General features: G+C 32.3%; 1 protein-coding gene across 1 annotated transcript in view; it reads right to left on the bottom strand.

The window, feature by feature from the left end:
- Nucleotides 1-8,692: 8,692 nt before the first annotated feature.
- The window catches only part of LOC111085286, a 77,004-nt gene continuing 69,823 nt past the window's right edge, over nt 8,693-15,873 (bottom strand). Inside the window, exon 2 of the mRNA XM_022383148.1 lies at nt 8,693-9,051. Coding sequence (XP_022238856.1) covers nt 8,693-9,051 — 359 coding nt within the window. The remainder of the gene's footprint in view (nt 9,052-15,873) is intronic.

Below are 15,873 nucleotides of genomic sequence, written 5' to 3'. Positions count from 1 at the left end.
ATCAAGAACAAAAACATCCAATGGAGTCGCTGATCATATTATAAACTGACATTTTATACCTGTCTTGTTTATTTGTTTTTATTTGGTTCAAAGCTACTCGAAAATGTCGCGCTAGCCATCACTAAATTAGCAGTAATAGGCCAGATGAAAGGCAGCTAGTCAACATAATTCAATGCCTACTTCTGAGCTACTTCTTTTTCCAACGAATAGTGGGATTGACAGTCACTTTATAACGCCCCACAACTGAAAGGGCGAGCATCTTCGGTGACGGAGAATCGAACCCGCAACCTGTAGATTGTGAGTCGAGCTCCCTAACCATCTAGCCATGCCGGGCCTTTTCTGAATGACATTCGTCGATAAAGCAAAAGCTCTGTTCAGCAGAAATGATACATTTTACAGGTGTAAGTTACAGAATTTGATATTAAATTCGGTTTAGGATAGGTTTTGTGGAACAAGAATAAACAACGTTAATTTAAATTTGATACTAGAATGTACTAGAAACATATTTGATATGACATGTTTCATATTTTCTGCGCTTACAGAATATAACTGCTGTTGATTTTCTGATTCAGATTTTATGCATGAAATGTTCCTCATATAAATTTAATATTACTTGTTAGTTTCTCTGGTATATTAATAACAAATATTTATTGTGTGTTTTATTCCTATTACCTAAGTTATTGAATGACATAGTATTTTCAAATCTGTTTTGGTTCTTGGGTTGTGATTAGTTACTTTTGAATACCGTGAGTACACATATAAGATCTAGGTTATTATTGTTGTTGTTTTTTCTTAGTGAAAAGCTAAACAATGGGATACATGCACTTTTCCCACAGTGGGTAATCAAACCCCGGATTTTATTTTTATAAGTTCATAAACTCATCGCAGCGGTTAAATGCATTTGTGTTTCTTTAAACTGTAATAACAGTTGACGAAACAAAAATTAAAGAATAATGAATTTTTTACATGTTTCTTTTCAAAATTTGACGAAACCAAAACACATATTTATCACTCTTATAACTCACTCACTCATGACACAAAAGTGCGGAAAGCAATTTTTTTTTCTCTTTTGCGGTAATGGAACGCTAAACGCCAGGCCGCACTGGACACCAGAAAATAATGAGACTTAAAAAAAAGAAAAGGAAAGTTACAGTATATTTTGTTCCAAATATATGCCAATGCTGTGAGTTGGCAGAGTGACGCTTAATGTTAACGAAACTTGCTTATTGCAAGTATCAAAGGTAATCATTACCAAGCAAATCGAAACATTCGTATACAAATAACAGAAAAGCAAAGAAAATTACGAAAAATGACAATATTTAATTGCACAGATATCAAAGAAAAAATAACTTATTAAGATGAAAAAACTTAACAAAATAAGCTTTTAGTAGCTGATAGGTTCTCTTCTATTGTTTATGACTTCTCTGCACCTGTTTCCCAAACTGCTGATGTCAGTTCGGGTGACTTACTGGGGCATTATAGTTCACTCCTGAATGAGGGTATCTTTGAGCTTCTGGACAGTCATAGGAACAAGTCCCACACATGCTCAATTAAATGTAGGTGTGGTAACCTAGCAGGCCAGTCCAGTACCTTTATTCCTTCATTCTGAAAAAAATTGTTGTGTGATCCTGGCGGTGTGATGACGAGTGTTATTCTGATGATACACGAACTCATCTCCAACATCACCAACATAAGGGCGAACAATGGGTAGGAGGATCTCATTCACGTAACATCTTGCTACTAGGGAACCTTGTAACGCCCCTGTATGCACATGCCACCCCAGGCTACAACCGAAACATCTCCATAGAAACCATGGTGGACAATGTTACATGCCGAATATCTTTTTTTTTTACGTCTCCAGGCCCTCTCATGTCGATTATTTGAAGATACAAAGAACCTCCTCTCATCTGTGAGCGGAACAGAGGTCCATTTCTGAATGGTCCAGGTGACATATTGTTTGGTGCTTTGGAGTTAATGCAGAGGCTCTAACTGGTATCCTGGATCTGAGCCCAGCCTCGTGAAGCCCGTTCCTGACCGTTGAGCCCGTTACGCGTACTCCAGTCGCTTTTTGAAGCTTATTCCCGAGACACAGCGTGCTGCTGGTACGGTTTCTAAGAGGTAAATCCCACATATATCAGTCGTCTACTGCATCTGTACCCCTGCTGCGATCCTAGCCTGGCTTCCTGGTATATTTTCCTGTGGCCTCGTAACTGTGACACAATTTACTAGCTACAGATTGCGACACCTCCATGACCTGTGCCACCTCAGTTTACGTGCAGTCTTCCTGAAGCAGTTTGACGGTTCCGCAAACTTCAGTTTCAGTTAATTGGTTTCTAACAGCTTCTATACTCTTTGCGTAAATCAATACCAGTAAACATCCCCAAACCTAGCGTTATCTCAACAGTAACTCCTTTTCATAATCAATCAACACTAGCCTTTTATTTTAAATAGTTTAGGTAATTTTGATAGAGGCCTATTATATAAGAAATCATTGATGCATACATTTACAAACACTAGGTAGATTATGGTAACCCTTTACAATAAGCATGCTAAATTTGAAAAATAAAAAAAATAAAAATGATAACCTGAAAGTACACAAATGTAGATAAATTTCATACGCCTTTAATTTTTGTGAGTGATATATATATTAAGCTATTATTATGTAGAAACATTTAAGGCAGTTGATTTTTGTATTGTGGAAATTATTTCTTTTTTATTGTTCAGTGAAATAAATGCAAATTTGAGTAATTTTAACGACAGCAAAACAAGGTATTTTCTATTTTAATATACAAGTTATACAGGCTATGTTCGTTGATTGGCTTAACCCACAAATAAAACTAAATCACTCTATTTTTAAATTTCTACTTCTATGTATAATATAGTTCAAAATTGAATGAATAATACGTTTTGTAGTAAATTAATAGCACAGGAACAGATTCAATATCTAAATAATCAACTCACTGACTGATAAGCTTTTGTGTTTCTATAGAACATTTGTTCCCCAAATCTCGCGGAAATTCGAGATATCACGTCAAATCTAGAAACTCAGGGAATTTCTAGGCGACACATATCGTTACGTCATGCTATAACTCCCCCAAGCAAACACCACAAAACCTCTAAGTTAAGTTATTAGAAACATATCCTATAGCATTACTCTCCCTATATCGCGAATTCCCTTGAACATTTCTAATACACAAATAAGGCTAATAATATATTAGCCTTTAACTTATATAATTAATACTAAAGTCACTATTCACAATTAACAAAATTTATATTTATAGGTATACATTAGCCCCAGTGGCACAGAGGTATGTCTGCGGACTTAGAACGCCAGAATCTGGGTGTCGATACCCGTGGTGGGCAGAGCACACATACATCAGTGTGTAGCTTTGTGCTTAATTACAACCAAGATATACATTATAACAAATAATTAATTAATTGTGTTAATACGATACTAATTAACAAAACAAAATCTTTGTTATCTTATTTACTGTCTCTGTACTGTAAATTCACCGCGTTTTTTGTGTTGATTGTATTTCTTGCTTTATGATATGAATATAAGATAACCTTTTCTTCTTTATTATAACTTGTCTTATCACAAGGGGAGATCTCTCTCTAGAAATATGGTCAAAGATGGCTTTTGGCTCTATCCTTTACAAGAATCTGGAAGTGGTCTCGACAAGAACCTTAGGTTCTAGAAGCCAGCTAACCAGTTTGCCATTATTTCACCAACATGCTTCAAAATATGGTCATAGTGGATATATTTTGGCGTGGATCACCCGCCCATCTGAATATTGTAAACCACAACATTGATTTTTTTTTCATTAAAATATATGGTCCTTCCCAATACCTAATTAGTTTTGGAGTTCATCTTCTGTTGCAGTGGAGATTGTATAACCATATCACCATAATGAAATTATTTCTTATAAATATTTACATAATAGTGACATTTCATTTTATCATTTGTTGATTTAAGCCTTTCTCGGGTAAAGTCATGTGTGACATCAAATGATGTTCCTTAGTTACTATGCTAATTCTATAAGACTCTAATGAGCGATTATCCTCAGGATGCGAATACAGAAGGTCCAAGGTCACTTTGAGTTCTCTCTCAAACATTAGTGATATGGTGTCTCGCCTGTAGCTTCGTATGCTATTTATTGCTAACTCATTAGTAGCAGTAGAAGATATTCCTCCAAAGTTTTCTGATATTCATCCACATAAATTATTACTTTATTTAAAAGTATACTATTGTATTTCTCTACCATTCCAACAGAAGTGCAATAAAGGGTTTTTGTCTGGGGTATTTTCCAAGGATTTCACACATTTTCACAAAATAGACTGATTCAAAAATCTATACCTGATCAACGTTTAGCTTCATAGGCACAACATATATTGAAATTATTGACTGAAAATTTCCTTGCTATAGTTCTGCTGCTAACTGGTTAGGAGCAGCAGATGCATCTGGCCATATGGTGAAATAATCCATCACAAATGTGATGTATTTATTCCCACTGTTTCTCTGTGGCAGAGGACTAAACATATTGACAGAAATTCTCGCATGTGGTGCTCCAACTGTTGTATTTGTCCATTCTGCCTCTTTTCAGCACAAAACTATACTAGAAACATTCTCTTACTTTTTCCATTGTCCCTTTAACACTTAAGTGTCTGAGTGTAATGACTGTGGAAGTAACAACTTTCCAACAAAACAAAACAATCCTTCTCCTAGCATAATGTATTACACTGTGTCCAGGACATCTTTGTCTATTGGCAAGGGTGGCATTTCACTGGATTTATAGGGATTGTAAGACCATTAAATAAAAGCTTAATCCAAAACCAAAACTCATCCTTTTACCAAATCTAAAAAATAATTGTTCAATCACAATTTATTATATTCTCATGTAACTTCAAATGAAAGTTTCTCAAAAAATATACAATACAATATAAAAAAATTAAAACAATATGATTTAACTATATTGAGCGTATTGTATTTAAAGAAACAAAAATATTGTTAGGAAGCACATGAATATTGAGGACAGTGAAAATCTGACAATTAATTAAAAAAACCTTTATAGCCTTATTGTTCTTCTTTAATTTTTGATTTATTTTATAATAAATGTATAATATATAATTTACTATTTACCAACGGTCAGTAGTCGTACAAAATTGTGTTCAATTTTTAATCAACGTATACACTGTCAGTCAACATAATAGTTATAACTTTCAATTATCTTGCAAAGATAGTAGAATAAGAACAATGCTTTAACAGGTGAAAATAATAGATTAAAAATCGTGACTCTTAAAGCTACTAAAAATTGTTTGATGGTAGATGAACGAAATTTGGCATTCAAAATACAAATGAATTGGATAAAGTGTAGCCATATATTATTTCTACATTCTAATATTTTGATTCAGTGGTTGCATGCAGATATTCTGCATTGTGATACGCATAATTTTTTTTCGTCTGATTTAGTTATATGGAAAACTTAAAAAAAATCATTTGTTTAGTTTATTTGCAGTTTTAGAATAAACAAATGGTCCAGAAATTTGTCGAGACAGCCTTGTTTTGGCGACTTTGTTTCTTTGTTCTCTATAGTATATAATATCTATTTGACCAAAAATATATTGCTGTATCATAAAGCATCTTGAATGAAAAGATTATTGACTGTAATATACTTTACTGACTGAATTGACAATGTCTCAATGCTATGAAAGAACAAAGGCGGCGTTGTCAGCTGCAAAAAAGGAACTGACCCTACATGCTAAATTTACATGTGTTTTTGTAGTTCAGTTGTACTTGGTTTCGTAATGTGATTATTTTGACAGAGAATAATCTTGATGTATAAAGGCTGACTAACCTGCAATTCACTGATTAAAACTCAGCGAATTTATTATACATAGATTAGTATCCTTATTTCCTAATTGAATCTTCTGGTATTAGTGGGTCAAGCTATTTGATACTTGTAGGGGATTCAGTTCACCGAAAGATACACAGTTAGATAACCAGAAGAAATTATGGAGTTATTTGTTTGGTTAAAGTTGTGCTGGCTCATGTTTGATCTCGTACGTTTAAAAAAGTTTAAAAGAATGATTTTATTGAAATAACGACTTATTCTATACGTGGAAGCACTCACTATGACAAAACGCTATAATTTATGGAAGCGATGACAACTGAGATTCGTCAATGTGGATTTGCTCCACTTGAGTCCGAGACCTCTTGGGGTGGTTTCCACTGAGCTCCTAGGCTATCGCTAGTTAGAATATTTCAGCCATGGCTCCGATGCAAGTCATGGATAAGCAGCCTAGAAAGACTGGAAATGCTATTAGTGGATGACCTATGTCAGTTAGATTTGTTTTATTAACAAATGAGATAAGGGACATCTATCTGCATCATAACTTGTGGATATTCCAGCCTGTACTCTTTCTTTCTCTGTTGTACTTTACGGCGGTCATTTTTACCATATTATGCTTCCCTCTTTTCACAGTGTTTACATTCTTTATGAATACAAGGTCTTTGATAAAATGCATCAGCATTTCTATGGTTCTGTCCAGGGTGATGCAGATACTAAAGTTTTACTACTAATGATAGAGCCATCTTGCTATCAAGCATTCTGGATTGCAGAAAATTCACAAGCCACTTTAATTTTGTAGAATATTTGCAGAGTGCAAACGTTTTGAAGGTAAGAGTGGAAATAACTAGCACAAAAATTAGTAGCTATTTGTGAGTTATACAATAACTCCTTTCTGCAATATTTATTGCTTTGCTATAGTAGGTGATATCATGGTCTTTCCCGTGTTGTAGTTGTGATAGCACCTGTATCTAATATGAATGCATCTAAAACAGGAGTAATAGTTAATTCTTTCTTCAAGTTGTTCAATGTTTGTATACAATTAGTAGTCCAAAAACTTATTTGGTTTTTCAAGTAACTTTTGTAGATTACGAGCTATGTAGAAGAATGATTTTACATAATGACAATAGCAAAAGTACAGTCCAAGAAATCCTCTTACCTCACGCAAGTTTTGTGGTGTTGCTCAATTCTGGACATACTCATTCAAAATAACCTAACTCCTGACACTAATATTGTAACAGTTTCTATTGTCTTGCGAGTTAGTTTTCATTATTCGGCATACATTATGCAAATTCCAGTCTACGTAATGATAACGAAAGTATTTATTTATTTATTCATCTTTATGTAAGATTCAAGTTCTAAAGGCTATGATTATTGATTAGGCCTAACTTACAAATACAACTAGATAGTCACTTACTTGTTAAATTTGTTTCCGTATCTATGACACAACTCAAAACGAACTGACTAACTCATTCTGTAATCAATGGATAACATAGTGATAGATTTATTAGTTAATTAATGAGCTGACTGACTCACTGTCACACTCACCGACTGATTCAACTCTGGTGTTTGTATGCTGCTTTTGTTTTCCTAAACTCATTTCTCATGAATATTCTAGAAGTAGCGTCAAAGCTAGACACTAAGGTAATTTATATACGTCACACATTACTTATTCATGCCAAAATTTATCTTAGCAAACACTACAAAACGGCTAAATCTAGTTATTAAAATTAACCTACAACAGTGTGAAAACTATATATATATATGTTTACTGGCTTCATTGTGGTAACTTAAAGGATGATGAAAATATTCAACACTGGAATTGTGCCAGCAACTACTTTGACTTATCTCAATACGGATTCATACAAATAGGAGCTCTTTATTGAAAATTTATAAAGCAGTGTTTTTTGGCTAAATGAGCTCAAAAACTATATTATGGCAATTGAGCGAAAATTTGACTTTCTGTATCTCGAGTTCAAAAACAACATTAAAAACGTAAATATATTATCCTACAAGTTAATATGTTTTCAATATTTCATGAAAATTAGATCACGATTAATTTAATTTATTTAGAAATCTTATTCTATTGGGGTTAATTATTTGTATATAACTCTGGTGACAAAAGCTAAATAAAAAATATAACTCAATAAAAAAAGTCACCAAACATGTTCACCCTTTCTATCGTAGAGGCGTTATTATGCGACGATCAATTCTACTATTCGTTGGTAAAATATAGCCCAAGAGTTGCTGGTGGATAGTGATAACTATCACGTCAAAATAAGGGGCGTTTAGCATAGATATACCTCAGGTAGCTTTTCACGAAATTCAACAAATGAAGAAACAGTAACAGGAATTGCTTACATCATACCAACTCATTCCCTTTCCGCTTTCAACACACTCTGTTCGTTACAGTACGACTTTATATTTATTTAACTTAAGAATGCGGGTCTTAAGAAAATAAATGATATGAGGAAACCCATTTTCTCACGACAAAAAACACTAATTAATTTAGATATATCAACATACCTCCATCAGCCTCACAATTCAGAAACAAAAGAGATCCTTCATTATACGGTCCAGCCACTCCTTCTAAGCGTTGGCCATTTTCATCCATAATAATTGTAGTTTTTGGAGGCACTGCATTATGTAAAAAGATAATTATGACGTTTGTATTCTATTCAAATGCAATATATGTAATATACTTTTTTGACCTAATAATATATTATAACACAATACATTAAATGTATACTTTGAAGTTATTTTGCGTTAATTAATCCTTTACTGTCATAGGTATTTTTTGGGAGATATGCTGCAACATTCTATAAATAATAAAGGTTTTTCTCTTATTATATTATTGATAGAAACATCTTACCAGTGACATTCAAAAATATTTTCCATTTTTCAGTTCGCGATCGTCGATAGTCTACTCGACACTCATATTCTCCCTCATCATCTTTCTTAACTTTTCCGATCTTGAGAGCTGGAGGTCTAGAGTTTAAATAAAACTGAGCTCTTGAACCAAGAGGATCATCTGAAAAGTGTGCTGTTTTGTAAGTTGAGTCAGAGCGGGCATCATAGCTGTAAAAGGGAACACCAGAATCTTCTTTAAACCATAAAACTAAAGCGATACCATCCTTATTAGGAAAAGCCGCATTACAAGGTAGAATAGTAGGATATCCTTGGATGGCTTGTACCTCCGAGGAAGCTGAAAAAAAAAGGTTGTCAGTAGTAGAATTCAACTGATAAGTAAACCATAGTGAATTGGCACAGGACAACAGGTTTGTGTAAATTCAGATAATGTAAAACCGAAACAAACTCAATTGAACTGAAATAACAAAAATATGTGTACAGTGTGTAACAATAACCAAAATTGTAAACATTATCAAGAGAGTAGATTACTATATTTTGTACACCGTCTTTCTACACTTCCTAGCACATGCACAATGTGACGAAGAACCACGTATTCTCACAAGGAGGTACATAAAATGTACAGTTAACTAATGATATATTGCTTTTGGAAATGTATTCGGTTAAATTACTTATTGAAATTAAGCTCAAGTCATATTCGTCTAAGAATATGACGAAGTTTGAACACTAAAAAAGTACAGTATTGATGCGGTTTTAATTGAGTATTTGAATGTAGTGTTTAAATTTCTAAATCATTATTCCTAATTAATTATTCTTATGTTGTATTGAAGTGTTTCTAGCTTTTCAATAATGAACAAAATATTTGTATTATTCCATAAATGTATGAAATCAATATTTTCTTTGCGGTTAATACTATAAAATGCAACAAACGTACTCAATTGTAAAAATTTTACTATACAAATCCAAATAACCTTGAAGTAAACAATCAGGTTGACAAAAAATGGCTAAGAAAACCGTATAAGCTTCTAATGGGAATATTAATCATTTTTGAATTAAAAAGAGCTACAATTAGCTTAAGAATGTCGAAATGAAAAACAAATTATGAGATTGGCTTGAAAAATCATTTCAATACATTGTATGAGAATCACATCTTTCAATTAGGTAATATAGGGAAGATCAGTGAATTATTCCTCATGTTTATCTTACTCATCTGCAACAATTATTGTGATGCAGACGAAAACATATTTTCTACAAAGATGTACTGATACATTATTGCAAAGATATCTAGCTTTCTTGATGTTTGTATTTAGAATTTTTGTGTCATGCTACACAAGGGCTATCTGTGCATAGCCGTCCGTAATTTTGAACTGACAGACTAGAGCAAAGGCAGCTAATCAACAGCGCCCACTGACACTATCAATTTTTGGACTATCCTTGTTTGTCCGAAGGGTGGGATTTCCTCTCACTCTTATAACAAACCCACGGCATCTTAGTGACTATCTGTTGCCATTCCTTTTAGTGAAATTAGTAGACACATTCCTTGTAAATATAATACAGTATTGACCCAATTTTTGAATTTTCTGAAACTATTAGATTATTTTGAAATCAAGTCTCGAGGTCTGCGTTTCCATTCACATATACGCATGTCGATGTTTGATGAGATCAAACTAAATGCCATTACTTCCAAACTCACAGTTAATTATTTCCTTACGGAAATACACAAATAAATGTTTATTGGAGTAATGAATGGCTATGTTCAGCGTTCTTTACCACGGTATCCCAAAGTGAATTTACATTAGTCATCTCTTTGATTACACTGATTCCTGGTGTCTAATGTTAGATACTGAGGATATTTTGGATGCTGTTGTATGCGTCTGTTAAATTTAAGGTATGTCCTTGATATAATAACAATCTGATCCTGATTACCTAGATTAAAAAAAGGCACTTTGAGACACCTATTATCATTGTTACTTAGGGCTCTGTCAGACTTTTATGAAAGGCATGATGTCGGGAATTAGATCTTAATATAAATGGTTAGCCTTTATTTACACACGCTTTGAGCACTTGAGAATGAGGTTGCATGCGATTTTTTTACTTGTTTAATATCTGTATAAACAAAACTCATTACATTTGTTTGTATATTATCCATCATATACAAAGAAGTACACTTTAGAGATTCACTAAATAAGTTTTTATCTTATGAATTTGAACGTCTAAGCGCAATTCTAAATACCAGTTTAGTGCTCAAATTTAGGACTACTATGGCTTTGTAGTTTGGTTTATGTTATTATCTTATGATTGGTTGTAAGCTTACTGTAATATTTCAATCAGTAACCAATCAAAAATATCGCATTACTGAATAGTGTTAATGGGAGGCTAGCGTTATACTTACATTTCTTGTTCTTCCAAAGTTTTTTATTTAAATACTTACTATTATTTTAGAATTCTTAGCCACCGTAGACTGCAAAATGGTTTTAGAATATTCCTCAAAACTTGCCGAAATACATAAACAAACAAGTAGTTTCAAGTGATTTTGATGATGAAACTTTCAAGAGAATATTTAAAATTTCAAGCTGGAGCATAAAAATGTGATAAATATGTGAATTAGCAGTAAATAACATTATATACAATTTAAGCAACTAGCAAATGCTTCTATTTGTTTGTTTGTTTTTGAATTTGGCGCAAAGATACTCGAGGACTATCTGCGCCAACTGTCCCTAATTTAGCAGTGATTGATTAGAAGGCATTCAGCTATTCAACACTACCCACCGCCAACTTTTGAGCTACTATTTTACTGACGAATAGTTAGATTGATCGTCACATTATAACGCCCCCAAGGCTGAAAGGACGATCATGGTCGGTAATGGGGATTCAAACCCTAGGCCCTGTTTCCTCGTTTTGTCCCCCAGTGGGAAGCGGAAAGTCTTCACATTTACAACACTAGAATCAGGGGTTCAATTCCCCTCGGTGGACACAGCAGATAGCCCGATGCGACTTTGCTATAAGAAATCAAACAAATAAACAAATTTTTCGTTTTTCCCAATTGAAAAAGCTAGAGTTTCTATTAAAAAAATCATAGGAATTCTTATGCACTTGGCTTATGATAGACTAAAATAAAATGTTAGCAAATGCACTTTGTCATTATCTTATTGGCCTTCAAAAAATATTCACATTTATAAACAAGAAATGAGATAATTATTTACTTACATCTTAGCATGTATTTACTATAATTTCCTTTGACACATAAACTTGACTATAAATTATGGTATTTCATGCGACACATTACCTTGAATTTTAATCGACATGCCATTTTTTTTAAAAAGCGAATTACTTTTACTTTGAAAATATTCAAATATTTTATGCATCACGTCACTTTAATTCTTAAAAGCAGGCTACATCAAACCTTGTTTTAACTTCTATTCACGTTATTTCCTTTTTATACTCATTATCTCTACTCCCGATAGGCAATGCATATTCTTGTTAAACACGTTATTTTGATTTCAAAAACATGTTGTATTTCGTCAAACATATTTTTGTGTATTAAATTCAACTTTGTTCCTATTGTCTAAATCAACAAAGGTGAGTTTGACAGACATCTCGTCAGAAAAGTACATAAGCTATATACATATATACTTTTACCTAAAAAGAGGCTAATTGTCTTTTTTATCATTCTAATATATTGTTCTGCTAATTATCATTTACTTCTCCTATTTCGTCAGAAAGCACAATTTATTTTTGTTATAAAATACAACAAACTCTTAAAATCCCAAAGTCAAGAGTTTAAGTTCAAAACAGAAATAAAAGTTTCGAATAACTTGGTGTTATATTAGCATTGCAAATTAACCACATTAAAATGCTTTGTTCGTGTATAAAAGACGAGTTTTGGAATATTATTTTTATTAAATACGTTATCGTAAAGTTTCAATTGGCAATAAAAACCAAAATTACAAAACACACTACACAGTTGTAGCTCTTAATGAGAACGATAAAAATACTTCAAATTGAATTACGGCTGATATTATTATCATCTTTGTTATGTTCTCCTATTTTAAGTGTTCTGCATTAAGGAAATTGCCTATAAACCCTATATATATCATTATATATATTCCAGATTTATATAGGAAAATAAATTTATCTCGAACACTTTGTCTTGCTGGAAAACACACGAACAAACCGACGTAGGATACTGATTTTTCGTTAGTTTTATCTCGTATCAATTTGTTGTCTAGATCACTTATTTTATGCTAATTTGTATTGAATACATTCCTCGAAATTTTCGATTTATCTCCAAATCTAAATTTAAAACATTACCATACTACTACAGCAGTAGATCACATCATGTGAAAATCACTTAAATATTATGTAATTGTTATTAAATTAAAGTTCTTTTTTAGTATTATGTGTATAATTATTGTTAATATTTTGAATTGAATTCTTATAATTATCTTTATATCACGTTTATGATAATTATCATTATTCTTAAAGTCCTTAGTTCTATGTTTTTAATTTTGCACTTGTGTGTATAGTGAATGCTGTTAGGCTTATTATTATTTTGACATATTTATTGTGATTAGTATCCCTTTTAATTGTTTGTTTAAATTATAACGTTTGCAGTCATTCTTTTTAGTCAGTTACTTCCACTTCAATTGTAGAACACAAGCACAATAGGTTAAGATAACATGATAGAGAATTCGCCACCCATTGTGCAGCTTTGCACTAAAAAAACAACAACAGCTATAGAGTTCATGAAATCTAAAACACTTATTGCTGAGTAATTACCATTATGTTTATGAACCTGAAAATGTTGATTGCTTGAAATGTTCAATAACATTTATGTTTTTCGTACTTTTATGCTAAAGTATCCAACTATCACGAAATGTCATAGTTCTTTTAATGGTTTATCTTTCTTTGAGTTTTCCTTTATAATCCTTGAGACTTGTATCTCCTATATATTTCAAGGCTTAACTATTTTGTGTTTGCATTTATGCTATTTTATTTATATTATATATATATAGCTATGACATGTATCAAACATTTTTTTTCAGTATACTGGCGCTAGAGCTCTCTTCAACATGGTATTTCTTTTACAAATACATCAATATATAGCCCTTAGTCCATTTTTATGGCGACTCTATACTCATTACAGCAAGATTTCACTGTGATAACTAGATCTAACTATCCTAGAACTAAATATGCATAAAGTAACTGCTCACCTTACTTTTATTTCAGTTATTGACTTTATAAATTTACTACTTCTTAGGCGGGTTACTGTCACTCTTATACCAAAGTAAGGAAAAAATAAAGAATAAGTAAAATAAAGAACAACGCTTCAACGATACAACTTGAACAAAAAGGTAATGATAAAAAAATAATAGCTTTTCTAAGTCTAAGCTTTCAGGCTGATAACACCCTTTCTTCAGAGGCATTTGTTTTCAAATGGCGAATATAAAAGAATAAAACCTTTACTAAGTCTAAGCTTTCACGCTGATAAGAGCCTTTCTTTATTTAGAGGCATAAATCAAAAATATCAAAAATACATAGCTTCATAAAGTTTGTATATTCTTGTTGAAGACTTACTACCACGTTTTTCTGTGTTTCTGTTAAACAAAAATATTCAATGGAAATGAGCACTTCTAATGCAAAACTAAATTGAGCGCTAATACTGGTACTATCAAAGTTATTTTTCTTGACATATTTCTTTTGTATTGTGGTGTAGTGCCTTAGCTACGGGATGAAGTGCCGTTAGCATATTATTTTAATGTTGACACGATTACAGGACATTTAGCAGAATATAGAGACATCACTATAGAGGAACGATCGATAATATTATTATTATGTGTATGAATGCAATATATTATAATTTTTTGTTACTTTCATATGCTGTGATAGTTTGCTTTATTATCGGTAGGCGCTTCACCAGTTACAGTTTATTGAACACGTTCATTAATACCTTCGTGTAATCGCACCATAAATAATGATGAACAATAATGATAAATGTAGGGTTTTGTTTTTCTTTCTTTTGATATTATTAATATTTTCCAACATAAATTTTTGGCGTACAATACAGTCTTGTGTGAAATAAGTAGTAATATAAATCAGCTCATATGCTGAAATTGATTGATAACAACAGTTATTAGTGTACTTGATTAACAGTTGTTTTTTTAACACATCTTGGCAGCATAATTCTAATACATCTATGCAGAAGGGAGATTCTAAAAATAGTACTTGAGGATGTACTTATTTTACTTTATTTTTAATAAGCCGAGCTATATGCTTTTGTTCCCAAACTATCTCATTTTCAATAAATAATTAGCGTTTATTTTATGTGATACATTATTTATAGTGTTACGTATTGAGAATTTAAAATAGTCCGAAGCCGAAGTTTTAGTTAATTTACGCTATTTGCCAACAAGATTGATACACACAGTTTTCATTTTTCACACAAATACGTTTTAATATATATACAACAGTACATTTTACAACAATTATTACGAATAATAATTACTACAAACAAAATTTTATAAGCAACAATTTCATTAACTTACAAACAACATAAAATCTTCTGTCTAGTTCAGAGTCTCCTAGATGTCCAGCGAGTTAACTTGCAGTCGATGTACCTACAATTGCCGAGAAGCTAGCTAGCTTTGTCAGACACTGAATTGTTGGACCGTCGAAGTAAGATAATATTTTCATAAAACTATTATATCCGATGAAAATTCAGTAATACTTTCGGAAAGATACTAACGTCCGATGAGAATCCACTGACGTTCGAAATTTATAATTGTTCCTGGTCAAATGTTGTATATTTTCCGGTTGATAAGGGTTAGCAGAATCACGGTTTATAGTGTACACAGTTATAACAGGTTCCTAGCAGACTTATATGCTCTCTTCTATAGCCTTGGTCTTTTTATGTGTGCGGGAAATGTTTTATTATCGAAACTTTGGACAACAATACTGAACTATATTTAACCGGTTACGGAAGTGGATATATTGTCGATTCTTGCGTTCATGAATATTCTAAAACCTTGGTGAATTGGCGGGAGTTTTGTCATTCGTAACTAACACTGTAAGCTAGGCACGTTTTTACATATAAACACAATCTCAATTAAAATAAATATATAACAAATTCGTTACACGCAATACATATCTGACACTATAA

This window comes from Limulus polyphemus, unplaced genomic scaffold, assembly GCF_000517525.1.
Source record: "Limulus polyphemus unplaced genomic scaffold, Limulus_polyphemus-2.1.2 Scaffold312, whole genome shotgun sequence".
In the NCBI taxonomy this organism is placed as follows: domain Eukaryota; kingdom Metazoa; phylum Arthropoda; class Merostomata; order Xiphosura; family Limulidae; genus Limulus; species Limulus polyphemus.
This window is presented reverse-complemented; position numbering and strand designations above follow the sequence as displayed.